The sequence below is a fragment of the Uranotaenia lowii genome, chromosome 3 (genome assembly GCF_029784155.1).
Source record: "Uranotaenia lowii strain MFRU-FL chromosome 3, ASM2978415v1, whole genome shotgun sequence".
Taxonomy (NCBI): domain Eukaryota; kingdom Metazoa; phylum Arthropoda; class Insecta; order Diptera; family Culicidae; genus Uranotaenia; species Uranotaenia lowii.
Genome location: NC_073693.1, coordinates 13,930,047 through 13,948,575, shown reverse-complemented (window position 1 = coordinate 13,948,575; position 18,529 = coordinate 13,930,047). Strand labels below are relative to the sequence as shown.

The following is an 18,529-nucleotide window of genomic DNA, read 5'->3' as shown; positions in this document are numbered from 1 at the left end:
AAAGTTGACATCCTTGAAAAAACCCAATGGTTAAAACTTGTAAAATTTTAAAAATTACAAAATAATTTTTTTTCAAAAGGAGAAAATTGCATAAATTAATAAAAATGCCTAAAATTACAAAAGCGACAAAAATTAAACACATAATAAAACTCTCAATGTAGTTAACAGACGAAAAAAAAAATGCATAAAAGAAGAAAAAAAATAAAAAAAACCGTCAAAACTTATAGAATGAAGGCATTAAAAAATTTTAAAAAATCGTCATAACCGAATTTAGTGGAAAAAATATCACAAATAAAAAAAATCAAAAAATTTCATAACCAACAGAATAAAAAGAAAAAAGACAAAAATATCTTATTCTATACAATAATGAAATGCAAAAAAATGTAAAATGCAATAAGTTAAAAAGATGTCAAAAATATAAATAATAAAAAAAAATAAACTTAGAATAGTATAAACTTTGCTAAAGTGATATACATTTTAAAAAGGACGAAAAAAAAACGACACGATGGACCCAAATGAGAAAAATGACAAAATAACTTAATAGTCAAAAATTAAAAATATATGCAAAAATGGCTGAAGGCCCTTATTCTGCGCCGCGCGTAAGTGAAGTGGCAGAGAATCATTCCCAAAGTTCTTCGAAGTCCGAAGTGACGTTCCTCACCTAAAGCGACTCCTGGAATCGAATAACTCGGCTTTCGGCGGCCAAAGTGATTTCAAATTCTGTATGGTAAATTTTAGATTAGCTTATTTTTTTTTTTTTTCATTTTTATGTTTTTGATAATTTTCTTCATTCTTGTTATTTTCTTCATTTTTGTGATTTTTGTCAATTCTACATTTTCGACGATTATAGTCAATTTTGCCATTTTAGTCTTTTTATCACTGTCACTGTGTTCTTAATAGTTATTTTTAGAATTTTCCTAATTTTTGTCATTCGATCAATTCTTTCATTGGAATCTTGTCATTTAGGTCATCTCTTTAATTTTTAGTGATTTTTTAAAGTTTTACATTTTTTCATGATTGTCATTTTGGTCAACTTTTGATTTTTTTAGTTTTATTTTGCTCATTTTTTTTATTCTTTTGACGATTCATTTAAATATTGTTTTCAGTGTTTGAAAATTTTGCAAATCATCTCTGTAACGTGCTATACAAAGTAAGAGATAACCATAATGCTGACGCGATCGACTCATGATTAATTTCACCCGATAATTAAATCGAAATGCTAGGTGCAGAGTAAGGATTCGGAATAAGTTTCAAAAGTTATTGAACTAAACTCTGAATTGCAAATCGCGTATTTTGAACCCTAATTGAAAATCTGAATCAGTAGATTTATTTTTTCGAATGCCATGCTTGGGGCTTGGAAATTTGTAATTTACTTTTTAAAATTGATTTTAGTAAGATTTTTCTTTTGTTATTCAAGTTCACTTGTTCGACTTCTGTTTAAGTTAAAGTTTAAAGTTGCGAATTTGTGATATTATAGTAAAACTTTTGGCACAAACAGAAAACAGACTAAATTTCGTTTACTTTATTTTTTATTTCACTCAAACTATTCACATTGTATCAGAGTGTCTAGATTCTAGAGAAAGTGTGTTAGAGATAGTAAGTAGTAGCTGAAGTAGGAGAAGTTCTGCTCCGCCTGTCTCTCGGAAAACATTGAACCTAAAAAAAAAATGGTTGGACAAAACTCAAACAGGCATTTATGTTGTTTGATGAAATAGTTTGTTTCAATCAGACTTTATTTTGAAGCAGCACATTATTTCCACTAGAACGGAAAATATTCTCCACACCGAACCACAGACTCGCACCACCCGGAAGTGGTTGGTCACTTTATTTTGTCTCTTTCTTTTTGGTAACCCCCTCCTAACACGATTCACACCAGCGCGTTTGCGTTTTCAATTCGCGGGAATGTGACTTTGTTGATTTCGTTGGTTGGTTCTATTTAATGTTTCGTGCTAGCCGACGAGTACTGGACGACGAATGAGATCTGTTACTGCTGCTTCTCGGAACTGGCACCTCGGGCCGCTGCAATCGATCTCAGTAGCCGGTTTCCGCACAGGAACGTGGCCAGTGCCAGGGGAATCAAATAGCGAACCGTGTCGAACATGTTCAGCTTCAGCCAGAACACTCCAAACAGGGCCAAAATGGTTCCCAAGCCCAGATGGAAGCCGATGGCACTGAGCGAGAAAGGGAAGTTGGACACGTTGGCACGTAGCTTGAGCCACAGCAGGATTAGGAGGCCAAGGGGTGCTAGGCACAGGGCTGTGAAAAGGTCCGAGACAACTCGCAGCGGACGTTTTTCGGGCACCCGGAATTGGTGAATAATTTCCGGGAGGGGTTGACGCACAAGGTTGGCAGATTCTGTGGAAATCGGAGAATTTTACCATTAGTAGCTTGGGAAGGTCTTGAAAAGTGTTGATTTTACCTTTAGGAGCTTCACCGGTGAATTTGATGTTAACGTCGGCAACTAACCAGCGGAATGAGTTTGAGATCAGGGCATCTCCAACAATAATTTCCACAGAGTAGGCACCACTCTTGAATCCGAAGTCTGCGCTGCGAGCACCAACGTCCTGATAAAAAGCGAATTAAAAATTAATTAAACGAATTAAAATTATAAAAATTTCCTTATTCTGAATTAAACTATGACCTCTTTCCGTCTTTTATTTTATGTGGCGATTGACTAATTTGTCAAATTGTTAAATTTGCCAATTTTTCAAAATTGTTTAATTTGTCTAAATGGTCGAAATTGCCAATCCTCAAATTTTCTAAAATTATCGAAAAATTGTCAAAATTGACAGATTTATCAAAAGGTCCAATGGAAAAATATCTGAACAAATAAAAACCTCAAAATCAAGATTTTTAGAAAAAAAAATTATGTTACGGATAAAATTACCAAAACATTCAGCCGAAATGGAATCATGTTTCTTCCATTTTCTGGAACTGAACTGATGCACATTGTTAATAATATCGGAATGATTCATAAAGAAAATGCGAAAAATTGTCAAAGGTGTCATAATGTAGCACTCACCATTTCGAACTTGTACGTCTTGGAGGTGTCAGCTTCGGCCACGAAAATAATCTCCTGCTTGGTGGCTTTGTTCTTCAACAGAACGAAAGCCTGATGCACGGTAACTGGTTTTCCGGTGGTTTCATCCAGCAGTTGAGTACGGAGGACCAATTTTTGCTGCGAGTCGGCGGCCAGTTCCGAGTCCAGTTTGCTTCCGTACTTGACGGTGTACTTTTTCGGGGCCGAGGTGCTATCCGAATCGCCAATTCCGATTTCCAGAGAGTCAACCTTTACCTTTCCGAGAACGGCCACGGCGAGGGATTGCTTGTAGGTTCCGGCCTCGACGTCCACCTTGTACTGGCCACGGGTTGGGTTCGATGATTTCAGATTGAAGGTGTAGGTAGTTGGATCCGAGTTGCTGGGGACCAGATTGAATTTGGTTCCTAGAGGTTGCTTGGTGATTTTCGATGTAACGGTTGCGCTGACCACGGCCAGGGCTGGTTTGATGGCTTTACCCTGCAGATCGCTAATTTGGACGGCAAGGATCGGGGAGTCGTGTTGAAGTTGGCCATTTCCTCCGAGTGTTACGCTGATGGGAGCAATCGACTTTTCAGATGACAAAGTGTTGAGCGCTTCCAGCAGAATGCTGATTCCCTTGGGCGTTTGGACTGAAGCACGGGACAAGAAGTAGGCAGCAAACTTAACAGCCTGGTCAGCGTTCAAAGGAACAGGTTTCTTTAAACTGGCAGACAATTTAAATGCGCTATTGACTACAAGTGCCGTAATACTCAAACCTCCTTCAAACTGTAGCATTTTTCCGTCGACTTCATCGGCCTGGACGAAAGCTTCCTCGATCCTATCGAAAGCATAAGCTCCTTGAGCACCGATTTCGGAAGCCACCACAAAACCATGGCCCAAACTGTTCAGCGAGTCATCTTTCTTCAAAATAGCTTGCAGATTCTTCCCCACCTGTGTCTTCACGGCTTCATCAATGGGTAGACTCAAAAACTTTGCCGAATTCAAGTTGAAATAAAGTTCCTGGGAAGATCCGGCATCCTTGGCCAAAGCAGCCTTTACAGCATCCTTCACCTTAGCCGGAACCGAATCTTTACATCCGAAATTCTTCCATGCCCCGGTCAAATAGAAATTCTTCTCGAAATCATTCAACTTCGATTCGCTGTAGATAGCGGTCAATCTCTTGCAAGCTTCCGGATCAACCTTGGCCACATTCAATGATGAATAATACACGGCCTGCAGATCCGAGGATTTCAGCCCATCGGCGAAAATTCGCTGATACCGTTCCTGGTCCTGAGGCGTTATCCGTTTATTGACCGCCCGCGTCGCCCAAACTGACGATACCAAACAGATCATCAAAAATAAACCTAAAACGCAAGAACCACAAAATCAATTACACCAGGTAGCGCAGCCCAAATACACCGGCGGTAGCCGGCAGCTTAATTTTAAATTTTCCCATTAAAAAACAATCCCCCCGAATCAAATAACATTCCCAATCAAGAAACTTACCTGTCGTCTTCATTTTGAAGCAGCTTTCAACCGGTTCCAGCCGTAATGGGGTCCGAAATTGCGTTATCTTCCGGCACAATTTGGGTGGACAATCAAGCTACACCACCAGAAGAAAATCAATCCACGTCAGAAGCAAACGCGAGTTTTTTTTACGCGACGACGGCCGACGCAAACGCTTGCGGGTTTTTTTGACAGCACAAGAAAGTAAAACCAACGCTTCAAGGTGACAGTTCAACTGGAGTAATATGGCGGAAGGGTGTATAAACGAAATTTTATAATTCAAGGAACTTTTTTGGGCTTTTTGTTTTTTTTTTTGTAAATTTTGGTTATTTCTGTCTCAGCTTTATAAATTTCGTCATTTTTGTTGTTCTTGTCATCTTTATACATTTTTGACATGTTGGTCATTTTGTCATATTTGTCATTTATGGCATTTTGTGACTTTTGTTCCTTTTTTGTAATTTTTGTCATCATTATCATATTGTGATTTTTTATCTTGAAATCTTTGTCATCTTTTTATTGTTTTTGTTATCTTTATCATTTTGTTTTTCTATACATTTTTACTTCTTTTGTAATATTTGTCAGTTATGCTAATTTTATAGATTTTTTGCCATTTCAACTAATTTTAAAAAATATTCAAAAAATTATACAATTTTATTATTTTCGCTAATTTTGTGATTTTTGTTATCTTATCATTTTATCATGTTTACCATTTTTGACATTTTTGTCAATATTGTAATTTTTGTCATTGGCTTCGTAAAATGGTGGAATCAATGAGGAATAATTGAAAGTTTAATTCTGAACCGATCTCAGTGTTTAAAACTTCTTAAAAATGTTTTTGAGTTGAGAAAAGTGAAATTTCCGCGGTGAAAACCGGGGGAACTGAAATTAAAACATTTAAAAGAGGTTTTAAACACTGACACCAGTTCAAAATTCATCTTCAAACTATTCCTCATCGATTCCACCATGTTACGAAGCCAATTACAAAAATTACAATATTTACTTCTCCCATTGGCTGCACTAAGACTTCTTAAAATTTCAATAAACTTCTTCCATTGTAAGACTTCTTAAAATGCTGGAACATGGTTTCAGTTTGTCTTTATTCAGTCAGATGTGAGCTGAAACAGCAATTATTATGCTTTAGCTCAGCTTTTGTTCAGCAAATTAACATTTAAAACAGCCAAAACGTTTGTTGTGAGTGTTCGTATTATTATGCTGAAAACAACCTCAAAAACAACAGCGTTTGTGCCCGATTTATATACCGAGAGTTTTTGAGATAATTTGTCCTTCTTAAGTGTACACTCATCAAATGTGCGTAATGAATGTCAAAAACAATTCTCTATTATAAAATGTCTCAAAAACGATGACAAACGTTTTTTGTTCTATTTGAAACCACTGTGCGCAGATTCCACGTTGGACCTTGCATAAAAGATTGCATTATATGTTGAATGCTGAAAAAAGTTAGGTTAAAAATATGCTGTGGTGATTAGGTGTGTTCAACAAAACTCAATCGAAATCAATTGAAATGGATTGACAGTTGATCAGCTGTTTTTCCAATTGACTTCGATCGATTTCTATCAGGCTGCTGAATGAACAGCCAGACACCAATACAAATGCGCTTAGTTTGTTTTCATTTTTTATTCGGCTGCGCGCTTCAAGCATTCGTCCACAAATTTTGCGGACAGCAAACGCTGAGGCTGAGATGCGTCGTCGTGATCGCGCAACCGGAATTCATCTAGACGATCGGGAACTTTTCTACGAAAAGTATGACGATGACGATTATATTCCCCGAGCCAAGCGGCTGAGAAAGCTGCTTAAGGAGTGGCGGGAAACTTGGAAGATACCAAGGAATGAGTTTCTATGTTGGGTTCACGTACCGAAATCGCTAACCGATTTAACAGCAAGGGCCAGTATGTCTACCGCGATAAAGTCCGATGGATGTGCGAACAGAACAAATCGAGTTTTGTTGTTGCTTATCCAGATTTGGCGAACAACCAACATGTTTTGCCAAAAATAGAAAGCTCCGAGGAATAACAATGCGAATATCGTCACCCAAAATAATCCGCACGTCGTGGCTACGTGAAAAACTACATAATTTTTATCCAATTGATTTTCACGTAGCTTGTACGAGTAAACCATGTGAACGCACCTCAATAAGAATTCGCACGCTATGAGCTTCAGCTACAATTTACGTGAATTTTAAGTATGTTCGACACGGAGCGATTATGAAAAAGGCATGAAATAATTTTGGTTTCGAAATTAAATTGGGGTCGATTTTCTCGTTGCTTTTTCTTTTTTGAAATAAATAACAATAAAACTAAATTGCATTAAATTTATTTTCTAAATTATTCAACACCACCACTACCACTTATCACTATCACAATTATTGTGAAATTTATGGATGGAGTACACGAAACTGGCCTTCATTTCTATTGGGTTTGTTTCCAATTTAGTACAGTTGACTTGCCTGAAAAATATTGAATACTCAGATACTGAAACAGATTTGAAAAGATATCTTTAATCGAACTCACCAAAATGCAAACGCTTTTTTGAAGCTATTAAACGGTGGCAACCTTCTCGAGTTGCCGGAACTTTTCAATCTGAAGAACCACCTCACGGACTGAAGCAGAATTTATTCTATTATTAACTGAAACTTTGAGTGCCAGAAATTGAGGCCACGGTTCCAGGTTTCCGTGAATCCACGAGATTACCAAAAAAACAAACACAACGTTTAACACGATTTTTCGAAATAGTAAATAAAAGTTGCTGACTGAAGGCAGCTTCTATTCTAATTAGAATTTAATAATACACACTTGAGAAAATGTACTGTAAGCCATCCACTTAGACTTTACGTGAAATTCATGAGTCAGTTATGTGGAAGTAAATTAGTTACTACCAGTAGGGCTTCCTTTATGCACTGTGTTTACTACAGACACACGTAGAATCGATATTATGCTGCAAAATCTTAGTTTACGTGAAAAATCCCGTATAAATAATTTCTTTATTATTTTGGGTGGTCTCTTCCGTGTCAACAACACCATACTCCATGGGCATATTGTGATAAAAATAAATTTCTTCTATTGTTCAAAATATGTAACATTTATTTATTATTATTTTAAACTTATTTCATAAATTTCACATTTGCTTCAGTGCAGCACCGCACTGAAAGATGCTACTGACACCGCATCACTGACACAGCACCTCTGGCACAGCACCGCCAATGCCACATCGACTGACACCACTTTCACTAGCACCTGTGCAATCTAGGCAGACACCATTCCAAAACTCCACTCAGGACGATTGGCACAACACCACTGACACAGCACGACAGGCACAGCTCCACCGACTCACCACAAATGGAACAGCACCACCGACTCAGCACCCGACGGAGAACACCGCACCGAATGACACCGAATTCAAATAATTTTTCACAACACACCGAATCAGCTGTTTTTTGACAGTAAACAACTGCATTTGTGTTAGTGCGATAGAAACCGATAGAAACGAATCCTGCTCTCGGGCTTGATCGATTTCGATTGGTTTCGATTGATTCCGATTGGCTTCATTGAACGTCAATTGGATTAGTTTCGACCAAAACATTGGCTGAGTGAACAACAATTTACCAATCGAAATCGATTGAAACCGATTTCAATTGGCTGTTGAACGGGCTTATTAGCTTCGTTCAATCGCTAGTAAAAATCGGTTTCAACTGGTTTCTATCAACTGATGGATGTTCAACGAGCCAATGTTTTGGTCGAAACAAGTCGGGTCGTTGTTCAATGGAGCGAGTTGAAACTAGTCGAAACCAATCCAGCTCGGCAGCAGGATTAAGCTTCGTTCAATCGTTAGTAAAAATCGGTTTCAACTGGTTTCTGTTAACTGATAGATGTTCAACGAGCCAATGTTTTGGTCGAAACTAGTCAGGTCGTTGTTCAATGGAGCAAGTTGAAACTAGTCGAAACCAATCCAGCTCGGCAGCAGGATTAGTTTCGACTTGGTAGAAGTCGGTCGAAGTCAATTGGAAAGAGACAGGTGATCAACTATCAATCCATTTCTACTTGTTTCGACCCGTTTCTACTAGAGTTGATTGAACAGACATTTAGTTTCGACTTGGTAGAAATCGGTCGAAGTCAATTGGAAAGAGACAGGTGATCAACTGTCAATCCATTTCTACTTGTTTCGACCCGTTTCGACTAGAGTTGATTGAACAGACATATTGTCTATAAACCGAGTTGTAGTATTTTCACAATGTTTTGATTTTCTCTGGTGCATTTCTGAACGGAATTGTGCAGAACGAAATAACGGAAATAACCCGATAGCTAGCTCGTTGGATTTGCGCTGAGTCGTAATCGTAAACGCATATTATTCTGTAAATCAAACCATCAAATCTCATTCCGTAACTGAAAGGTATTCCATAGATAATTCCCATTACTTGTCGACCTGGAAGATGCCGTCGGAATCAGAAGCGGAAACACCGGCTGTAAGTAGTCCTACACCGGGAGTGAGTACTAAAAAACCTGAAGTAAGTAGTCAAACACCGGGAACAAGTAGTCAAACACCACAAGTAAGTGACCAAACACCGGAAATAAGCAGTCCGACGTCGAAAGTTAGTAGTCAAACGCCGAAGGAAAGTAGTCAGACACCTGAAATAAGTAATCCAGCGTCGGCAGTTGAAATAAGCGAAATCTCGACTAACAACAGCAAAGCGCCGGAACCGGAATCGGAACCAGTAAATGAACCGAGAGAGGATGTAGATGAAGCATCAGGTAGAACACCTTAAATTTTTGTTATTTAAAATAAATATTAGGTACCTTACAAAATTTGTATTAATATATTCCAGATGATGAAGATAACGTTACGGGAACGACTGATGATGCAACCGAAGGGGAGGAGGAACGGGACCCAGAACCGGGTCCGGGAGATGTAGAGGATATTTTTCTCGATGAAGACCAACGATCGACTGCATCCGACACCGAAGAATTTATTACAGACGAGCCGAAACAGATCATGTTGGAACCTTTACTGATACCGAAAGATGAAGAAGAATCAGGTACATATAGGGGACTGGTTGTTTGACGTTGTTTACCGTTTGGATGTTACGATAACCATCGTTTTCAGGGGACACCCTTGATACAGGAGAACAAGCAGAGGCAGTAGATCAAATGGAATGTGAAGAGGATTTAGCACTGCCTAACCAGGAGGATCAACTTGTAGAAACACTAGAAGAAGAGGTATACGGTAGGTAAAACTAAAAGAGTTTAACAGATATACACTAATTTCCTCTTTTTCCACAATACGATTTTCTAGGTGATGAGCCAGCTGAAAAGAGATTTAAAGGCGGGGAAACTTGGGAGGAAGAAAAAACGTTCGTAATCAACGAGGAAATAGTTATTGACGATGTGATAGAGCTGGATCCTATAGAAGTACAGGCCGGGTACGAAAGTAGCGACAGTAGTATATCTAGAATTGGGAATAAGTCGGATTTTGATGAAGATGATGGTGATGGTGAAGTCACTCCCTCAGATTGGAACGAGCATGCCTACACTAAACCCGAACAGCGCGAAACTCGGTCGAGACCTTTGCGACAACCGTTACAGCAAAAACACATTGTTCCAAGAGCTCCTATTCAGATCAAAACCGTTAGAACCATCAATGAAAAACTGTCTCCCCCGGTGAATGTTAAATGTTTGCTGAGGACTGAAAACTCTCTTTACAACTGTTTGGAATGCAAACAGTCGTATAAAACGATGGATCTGTTCCTCAAACATCGAACAAAGCATCTGCTCAACCGAAGACTTCCGATCAGTTGTCAATATTGCACCCGGAAGTTTGCACAACGGTCCGATTTAAGCAAACATCAGATGTCCCACACGAAGCTGGAGTTGCTCAAATGTCCTTTGTGTGAGTTAAAATTTTTCTCGGCCACCAATTTGGCCACTCACATGGAATCGCACAAGATACCGGACAATTTATATCGGTGTACGATATGCTGGATGCGGTTTTCCGGAATAAAGCAGCTGGCCGCCCATCAGAGGGTGGAGCACTCGACTCAGGTGGCGACGATTACACCGCACCGAACCCGTACCGTTTACGTTTGCTTTTTCTGCGGTAAGGTCGAAGAGGCGTGGACCAATTTGCTTGTAGGTTACATGACACAAAAAATAAGGAAGCATAGCTTTTTTACAATTTTTTATCTTTTCAGATCCACATGCGCCAACACAAGGGCCCGCTGCTCTGCACAGTTTGCAATGCGCCGATGAGAAACAGCGACTCCTTTGCCGATCACGTTGCCTCGATCCATCAGGATCGGGGTGAGCTGGTCTACTATCGGTGTGCCAATACGGTGTGCAATCAGTACTTCGTCTCGACGGCCGATTTGAACCGGCACGAACTAACCTGTCTGCCCAAGGGAGGCGAGCTATGCTGTGAGATTTGCGAGGAAAAGTTTCGGGAGCTGGAACATTTCATCACGCATCTTAAACTACATGTCCTGTTGTCCCGGGAGGGAACCCGCAAACGTTGCGAAGAGTGTGATTTCGATACCCCTACGGCTGCGGACTACGCACTGCATTTGGTCAGGCGGCACGGTTACCGGGATACGATCGCTTCTGTAGAAGCGTACTACAGGAAGGGAACGACATCCAAAATGATCATCAATCCTTCGCTGCCGAGAGCTGGATTTTGAAGTTATGCAAACGAATAACATGACGGGTGTACAATAATTGAATATCTCTTTTTCATTTGAACTGTGAATGTCCAACCCGCTTCTTCACTTGCGGCCAACCAAGGTTCTCGTCAATTGTGCGTATTTTAGCGGCTAGGCTGCCAGGGGCTTCTGGGTCTGCCTTTTCTACGATACCCATTTGGATTCTAGTCAAACGCCTCTAGGCAATTCCGTTCTTATCTCTTCGCAGCGTGTGTTCAATTCGTCTCAGGGTCAGTTTTGACAACACCGGCAATATCGAGCTGCGGGTTCTGTTGGCCATCGCTATTCGTGACTCGGAAGAGTTGTTCGAAGTGCTCCGTCAGTCTACAAGCTCGTTTAACTGTCTTTTCCAGCTGCGCATATCTTAAGCGGGCGGCTGCTTTGGCTGACCCGGTACATGCCTGCTCAATTCCGACTTTCGCCTTTCTTCGATCATCGATCACCCTCCAAGTTTCACCTGACATCCATTCACTTCTTTTTCCACAAACTTTACCGAGAGTATCATAGCTCGTCGTGATAAAGGCATTCTTGATTCCACACCACTGTTCTCCGACTGTTCCGTCTGTCGGCAAACCCGAGGCTCGGAATTCTAGCTGTTCAAAGTATGCCCTTTTCACCTCTAGATTCTTCAACCGGCGGACGTCGTATCGACACCTGACTTTCATCAACTTGATTTTCGAAAATGAAGACTCTAAGACCGGGCTAACTCACTTTTCGGTGAGGTCGTTGAGATTGCTCTGCAAGTCCGGTCTTGTGTTCTCTTGTGGTTGTTTTCTACGGTGCGTACATTACTGTGTTCTTCAATTTGTCGCTTAACGACATCGTCATAAGATGAGTTGGTGATACGACGGTTCAATTGATCGTTAACACAATGGTTGATATGTGTTAACTATACCAACTGCTGTCTTCTTCGTTATGCGGTGAACATTTATTATTTTCTGGAAAGCAAGCTCAACGCCAATTTATTTTTCCTTCATATCATCAACTTCATTGCATAATACAACGAATTTGAGCGAGTTTAGCTCCGGATGGTGACCAATTTCGTGCCATCTTTTAAAGTGGTTAACCTTGGTCCTTGCTCCTAATTTTGATGACGTACCATGACTTGCGCTTTTCGTAGTAGCCTCCTTCCACCTTTCCAGCGTACTTCTCTTTTGATCTCCCAATAACGAATGGCTTTTTGGGAAGTGTATGGCCTGATTTAGCGCGCAAAATCATGTAATAAAGCCTTTCTCGCAGGTTTTCCGTGTCCATCCATTCGGGATCGGTCCGACCAGGATTGTCTCATGGTGAAGGACTCATCACTGCTTCACTTTTTTACGCATCCAGTAAAAAAAATAATTGCTTCTCGATCCGAAACTAGCACACTCTTGAAAATGCGACTGATTGCCTCGAAAGCAGAGAGTGAACTCCTTCAGGTTTCTGTTAGAATAATTATTCGCCTTAGTTCCCTATTCCGTGATTGGATTTGAATTTTTTTACTTAATATCCTTGCTCTTCAACACACAGGGTAATAATTTCTTAAAGGAGGTTCTTTCCAGTGATAAAACCCATTTTATCTGTATCGATGTATTTGCACCGAACGTTTATACCGCCCAATTTTTTTCGGTTGCACAATTCTCCAAGTTCCTTCACTTTGAAGAAACGATTCAAAAACAAAACAAAATTAAATTAAAACTAAACTTACCAGCCGCCACCGCACTCTCCCTAGTTAACCTTCTTCACCTTTTTCTTCTTGATTGCATTGATGCTGGAGGCCAGCTTGTCGATCTCCTTCTCATCGATGGCAACCGGTTCGTACTTTTGTTCTTTTGGCTTAGATTTGCTGACTAGATCACCGACTCCGGTGCTAAGTTTGCCCCAGGCCAAACCTAGCAGCTCCAGGGCCAGATCCTGCTTGAAGAAAATGAACCCAACCAGGAAGATGAGTATGATGGCGGAGAAGGAATTTTGGTTGAGATCTCCCTCGGCGGTACGAAGCTCCGGCCGGAAGTGCATCTCCGCAAAGAAGCTGCTGCCGTTGGCGGTGAATTGGACCTGCGGTAGCGAGTATTTATAGTTCTTGTCCGACAGGGTTGAGGTGAGCTCGATGTAGTAAGTTTTGCCGTCGAAAGGAATCCGCGGGAAGAACACCATTATGCCGGGGTTGAATTTGGATTTGGGATTCAGCGGAGATTCGATTCGCTGCGAGTGGACCGGTGTATCGCTACCCTTTTTATACAGGTAGATCTTGAGAGTTTTGTAATAATCGTTTTCGGAAGCTAGCACTCGAACCGTGACATCGACAAACGTGATAGGGCTGATGGCGATCATGTTTACGTCACGAACATCTCCCTTTTCGATGGTGATCAGTTTTTCCCGAGGGATCGAACGATCGACGTTTGAACCAACAGTTCGCACACGAACACGATACTGGCATCCTGGGTGCAGACCTCTGATCCTGTACTGGCCGTTGAATTCGCTGGTGGCTTCTTCCAGATGGTTTCCGCATTGATCGTCGGTCACAGCCTCTACGGTTACCGATTGGAAAGGTTCCCCATTGAGAGAGGTGATGGAACCGAATATCGAGAATGCGGTTCTTGTTCCACGAAGCTCTTCCATCACCGTGGCGCCTTCCTTGACCTCGATCAGTTTCGAGTTCGGCTTAAAGTCATACTCCTTCATCATCGCCCGCAGATAGTATTCACTGGGAGAAAGGGAGTGGAACTTGATGGTACCGTCTTCACCTGCAAATGTAACGAAGGAAAAATTGTTTGTTATATGCTACAAGCGTTGGACAACACGCATCGTTAGTTAAAACAATCCTCTCACTACTCACTCTCACTACTCACCTGTAACCAGATTCTTTCGATAGCTTTCGGCACCGGACAGGGACAGCAACACTCCCGGCAAACGATTTCCGGCATCATCCTTAACGGTTACAATGATCTCACAAAGCTTATGGCCGCTAAAACTATTAGTAGCTCGATCAAAGGCCGAGAACACGTAAGATTCCTTCTCGGCCGACAGTTCCACTATCAAGCCAGAATCAATGGGTCCAAAGCGGAACTCTCCTCGCTCGTTGGTTTGCTCAACCAATGGAGATAGTTCCGGATTTTTCGGGAAAAGAAGCGTAATTTTGGCCTCCTTGATGGGTGGATTCGTTTTGCCGTTGATCAGTAAACCCTTGTTGGCAACTATTTTAGTTGGCACTTCGGTGCAGTCGGAACCACCGGCGATTTCTAGTTCGGTGGGATGGAACAGCATGATGTCGCTGATGGGGTTTAGGGTCAGTTTTTCCCCTTGTTCGAGGAAAAAGTCGTGGTAATAAATGTGGTGGGAACCGGTGCGCTCGGTGGTTAATTGGAATTCGATGGTTTCTCCGGAAGAGAGTTTAGTTTTGTAAGTACTCTTTTCTTCTGCTAGAATTTTAACGGTGTTCCGATGCTTAATGGCATTGACGTACAGAGGAGCTGAAGATTGGGTATCAAATATCCTTGGAACACTTTCGTCGTATTTGTGACATCCCGAGAAGCTAACGTCGTAGGTTCCAGCCTTTTTGACACAGAAGCTGTTCACACCTGCTTTAAGAGTCATTTCTTCGGTTTTCACGTTTTCTTCATTGCTTTGTTGCTTATAATTCATCTTGGCAGAGTGACTTGCTATCAAGGATACCAGATAACCGTTCTGAACGAAGGCAGGAACGGTTTCTTGAGTAGATTTAACATTAATCCGTACCGTGTTTGATTGCCAGCAAAGTTTCGTTTTCGGAACGCTTGCTTCATAACTTCCGGGAAGCACATTTGCGAACGCATACTTTCCACCTTGAAGCTCGGACTTAATCTGTTGACCAGTAGGATTTCCGTTCGAATCTAGCGAAGCCAAAGTGATGGTAATGTCATCGGTACAACTGTTGCCGGCGTCAGCGAGGCAACGAACTTCACCGGAAACAGTGGCGCGAAGCTGCGAGAAAATAATTCCGCTCAAGGGAGATCGATCAACGTGAATCGATTGAACTAGCGGGAAGAATTGGACACCAGCGGCCTGTTCTTGTTCACTCGTCAAAACCTGAACCGAGTAGTGGCCATTTTCGAGGAAGGTACACCATTCCCCTGCTGAATCTGGCTTGGTCGAAACTTCCACGTGGAACGATGAGCCCTTATCGGCGATGGAAACTCGGTGCGTTTGTTTGGAAATTACTTGACCACAAACCTGAAACAAACCACACATATCAAAATGTTGTTCAAACACAGAGGAAGAGGTTTTCGAAGAATTTGGCGAACTGAATTCGAAATTTACGAGATGATTTAGTGATATGAAATGTAAGTGCTGAACTTGAGTCAAGTCATTTAGTAAATGATTCTTAGAGATTCAATGCTTTGAAAACAAAAATTCTGCTAAGTTCAGTAGAAATATAATAAAGTCATAGTCGTTCCTGGCATCAAAACCCGAAATTTTGTTTGAACGGGAAAATTTTACACTTATCGGAAATGATCGAATTCAGATCCAAAATTTCGGGATTAGGAGAATATTTAGAGTACAGAAACAAATACAAAAAATGAAGATTTAAAACCAGAACTAAGAAAAAAAAAATTTGAATAGGAATACCTTAAAACCGGAAACGATGACATCGGGAAGCTCCGGATTGCTGAGAGTAATCTTAACGATTCGATCCTTGAAGTGCAAATCGTTTGCCGATACCTGAATAGTATACGTTCCAGATTGAATATTGTCCAAAGTATAACTACCGTCAGCACCAGTCGTGGCAATTTCCTTTCCGTTCAGTTTAACCTTGGCATTGGCAACTCCTGATCCTCCAATTGCCTGTAGCACTTTTCCACTGACGCTAAATCCGGTAATCTCAAAGTTCTCCCTCAGCTTAAAACTATCTCGGACCACTTCGATTTCCAAAGCCTCCGGTCTGATGTGGAATTTGATTGCTTTCTGACTAAAGTACGGTACAATTCGATACTTTCCAGAAGATACCCCAGGAAAAACGAATGTTCCGGCTTTAGATGCTTCCACGAAGCATCGAGGGGAAGCATTGTATTTGGGATCGGTTCCACGCACCGCAGGGATACCTTCCGAAGAGCATGCCACCATCGTAGGGGCGTCCTTTTCGGCGTACAGCAGAAAGCCAACGTTCGCAAAAGGTTGACCATCACTCGAAACGCTGCCCTCCACATCGAAACCGGAAACCATCAGGGACTTTGGTGGGATCTCGGTGTTGCCGGTTGTTACCGTTACCTGCAGGTCCTCCTTAACGAAGCGCCACTTGTCGTGCTTCACTTTGATGACATATTTTCCTGTTTCAAAAGATAAGAATTTCAATATTCAATATAAAAATTTCAATATAATTCCATTTAAGTGACTAACCAGATTTGATGGGCGTAAACGAAAAGACTCCATTGGAATCGGTAAACGTTTGGCCGATCTTGGTGTTCGATTCGGACCGCAACTCCACCTGCACCCCCTTGGCTCCAGTCGTTTGTTGGAAGACTTCCACCTTACCGGTAATGCCGAAACCCTTGAAGATGAAATTCACATCCTTTCCCAGACTGCAAATGTCCGATACCCCATCGAACTTGATCGCAACCTGTTCCGGTTCAAAACTCCAACCCGGTGGAGGAATCACCTTGAGCAGGTAATCCCCCTTATCGTACAGCGGAATGAAGTAGTAACCATTCGAGGGGGAGCAGTCCGTTTTGATTTTCAAACTGCCCTTCTGATTAAACCTAAAACCATACGAACCAAATATGATTCAATACATCTCACATTCAACGAAATTTCGTAACTCCCGTTAATTAGATTAAAATTGAATCAGAAAGGTACTTACAGCCCCACTTCCACTTTGCTGAAGTCGAGATCGGAGTTGGCATTTTTGATGAAGCCGCCGCAACCGAAAACCTCACTGGCCCGGCTAGGAACCGCAAAAATGGCTAAGGCCAGCAATAGACCCGTCCACCGGGAACACATTCCGATAGATGGAATGTCGAAGCACGTTTGTCTGGGCCCTCAAAATCCGAGAAAATTGCTTCCAAATTATCACGCGAGCCAGTCGAGGAGAACCGCAGAAAAATGTGTGACCGATAAGGGCAAGAAGAAGACTCAACTGACAGTTCGGCGCACGGTCAGGTTGGTATTCAATTGGTTCGCATAAAAGCTTTTCGTATAAATTGAACAGGTTTTAAATTCAAAGAAAAATTTTCCAAAAAAGAAGAAAAATAACCAATTTATAATTCAAAGCATACAATAAAACCCTCTATTGGATACAAGTTTTTTTCATTTTTGTCATTATTTTTTTATTTTTGTCATCTTTGTCATTTTCGTCATTTTTGTCATTTTTGTCATTTTTGTCATTTTTGTCGTTTTTGTCATTTTTGTCATTTTTGTCATTTTGTCACTTTTGTCACTTTTGTCACTTTTGTCACTTTTGTCACTTTTGTCACTTTTGTCACTTTTGTCACTTTTGTAACTTTTGTAACTTTTGTAACTTTTGTAACTTTTGTCATTTTTGTCATTTTTGTCATTTTTGTCATTTTTGTCATTTTTGTCATTTTTGTCATTTTTGTCATTTTTGTCATTTTTGTCATTTTTGTCATTTTTGTCATTTTTGTCATTTTTGTCATTTTTGTCATTTTTGTCATTTTTGTCATTTTTGTCATTTTTGTCATTTTTGTCATTTTTGTCATTTTTGCATTTTTGTCATTTTTGTCATTTTTGTCATTTTTGTCATTTTTGTCATTTTTGTCATTTTTGTCATTTTTGTCATTTTTGTCATTTTTGTCATTTTTGTCATTTTTGTCATTTTTGTCATTTTTGTCATTTTTGTCATTTTTGTCATTTTTGTCATTTTTGTCATTTTTGTCATTTTTGTCATTTTTGTCATTTTTGTCATTTTTGTCATTTTTGTCATTTTTGTCATTTTTGTCATTTTTGTCATTTTTGTCATTTTTGTCATTTTTGTCATTTTTGTCATTTTTGTCATTTTTGTCATTTTTTGTCATTTTTTGTCATTTTTGTCATTTTTGTCATTTTTGTCATTTTTGTCATTTTTGTCATTTTTGTCATTTTTGTCATTTTTGTCATTTTTGTCATTTTTGTCATTTTTGTCATTTTTGTCATTTTTGTCATTTTTGTCATTTTTGTCATTTTTGTCATTTTTGTCATTTTTGTCATTTTTGTCATTTTTGTCATTTTTGTCATTTTTGTCATTTTTGTCATTTTTGTCATTTTTGTCATTTTTGTCATTTTTGTCATTTTTGTCATTTTTGTCATTTTTGTCATTTTTGTCATTTTTGTCATTTTTGTCATTTTTGTCA

At 40.2% G+C, this 18,529-nt stretch overlaps 3 protein-coding genes across 5 annotated transcripts; 1 reads left to right on the top strand and 2 right to left on the bottom strand.

The window, feature by feature from the left end:
- Window positions 1-1,511: 1,511 nt before the first annotated feature.
- LOC129755532 (dolichyl-diphosphooligosaccharide--protein glycosyltransferase subunit 2) lies at window positions 1,512-4,681 on the bottom strand. The gene is made up of 4 exons (XM_055752077.1): window positions 4,526-4,681; window positions 3,023-4,383; window positions 2,420-2,564; window positions 1,512-2,355 (listed from the first exon to the last, which is right to left on the bottom strand). The coding sequence occupies exons 1-4, from the start codon at window positions 4,536-4,538 to the stop codon at window positions 1,985-1,987; spliced, it is 1,890 nt and encodes a 629-aa protein (XP_055608052.1). The 5' UTR covers window positions 4,539-4,681; the 3' UTR covers window positions 1,512-1,984.
- Window positions 4,682-8,725: 4,044 nt separating this feature from the next.
- LOC129754773 (zinc finger protein 629) lies at window positions 8,726-11,231 on the top strand. Of its 3 annotated transcripts, none has more exons than XM_055751007.1 (6): window positions 8,739-8,873; window positions 8,941-9,288; window positions 9,363-9,572; window positions 9,641-9,760; window positions 9,830-10,662; window positions 10,725-11,231. In XM_055751007.1, exons 2-6 carry the CDS (start codon window positions 8,970-8,972, stop codon window positions 11,205-11,207), a joined length of 1,965 nt encoding a protein of 654 aa, XP_055606982.1. In that variant the 5' UTR covers window positions 8,739-8,873; window positions 8,941-8,969; the 3' UTR covers window positions 11,208-11,231. The 3 variants fall into 3 exon arrangements, with proteins under 3 accessions (XP_055606980.1, XP_055606982.1, XP_055606981.1); XM_055751006.1 differs by having other exon boundaries at window positions 8,751-8,873; window positions 8,930-9,288; XM_055751005.1 differs by having other exon boundaries at window positions 8,726-9,288.
- A 1,550-nt stretch (window positions 11,232-12,781) lies between these two features.
- Window positions 12,782-17,307, bottom strand: LOC129756368 (BOS complex subunit NOMO1). Its single transcript, XM_055753225.1, has 5 exons — window positions 17,044-17,307; window positions 16,584-16,942; window positions 15,816-16,513; window positions 14,060-15,419; window positions 12,782-13,954 (listed from the first exon to the last, which is right to left on the bottom strand). Exons 1-5 carry the CDS (start codon window positions 17,181-17,183, stop codon window positions 12,936-12,938), a joined length of 3,576 nt encoding a protein of 1,191 aa, XP_055609200.1. The 5' UTR covers window positions 17,184-17,307; the 3' UTR covers window positions 12,782-12,935.
- Between the last annotated feature and the right edge of the window lie 1,222 nt (window positions 17,308-18,529).

Excerpts from the sequence above, each read along its gene's own strand:
- LOC129754773 (XM_055751005.1), top strand. The coding sequence starts at position 8,970 with ATGCCGTCGGAATCAGAAGCGGAAACACCGGCTGTAAGTAGTCCTACA. Across the intron at positions 9,289-9,362 it reads GGATGTAGATGAAGCATCAG|ATGATGAAGATAACGTTACG; the intron begins GTAGAACACCTT and ends AATATATTCCAG. Across the intron at positions 9,761-9,829 it reads ACTAGAAGAAGAGGTATACG|GTGATGAGCCAGCTGAAAAG; the intron begins GTAGGTAAAACT and ends ACGATTTTCTAG.
- LOC129755532 (XM_055752077.1), bottom strand. Across the intron at positions 2,565-3,022 it reads AGACGTACAAGTTCGAAATG|GACGTTGGTGCTCGCAGCGC; the intron begins GTGAGTGCTACA and ends GCTTTTTATCAG. Across the intron at positions 2,356-2,419 it reads CACCGGTGAAGCTCCTAAAG|AATCTGCCAACCTTGTGCGT; the intron begins GTAAAATCAACA and ends CGATTTCCACAG.
- LOC129756368 (XM_055753225.1), bottom strand. The coding sequence starts at position 17,183 with ATGTGTTCCCGGTGGACGGGTCTATTGCTGGCCTTAGCCATTTTTGCG. Across the intron at positions 16,514-16,583 it reads GTTTACGCCCATCAAATCTG|GAAAATATGTCATCAAAGTG; the intron begins GTTAGTCACTTA and ends CTTTTGAAACAG. Across the intron at positions 15,420-15,815 it reads TCATCGTTTCCGGTTTTAAG|GTTTGTGGTCAAGTAATTTC; the intron begins GTATTCCTATTC and ends GGTTTGTTTCAG.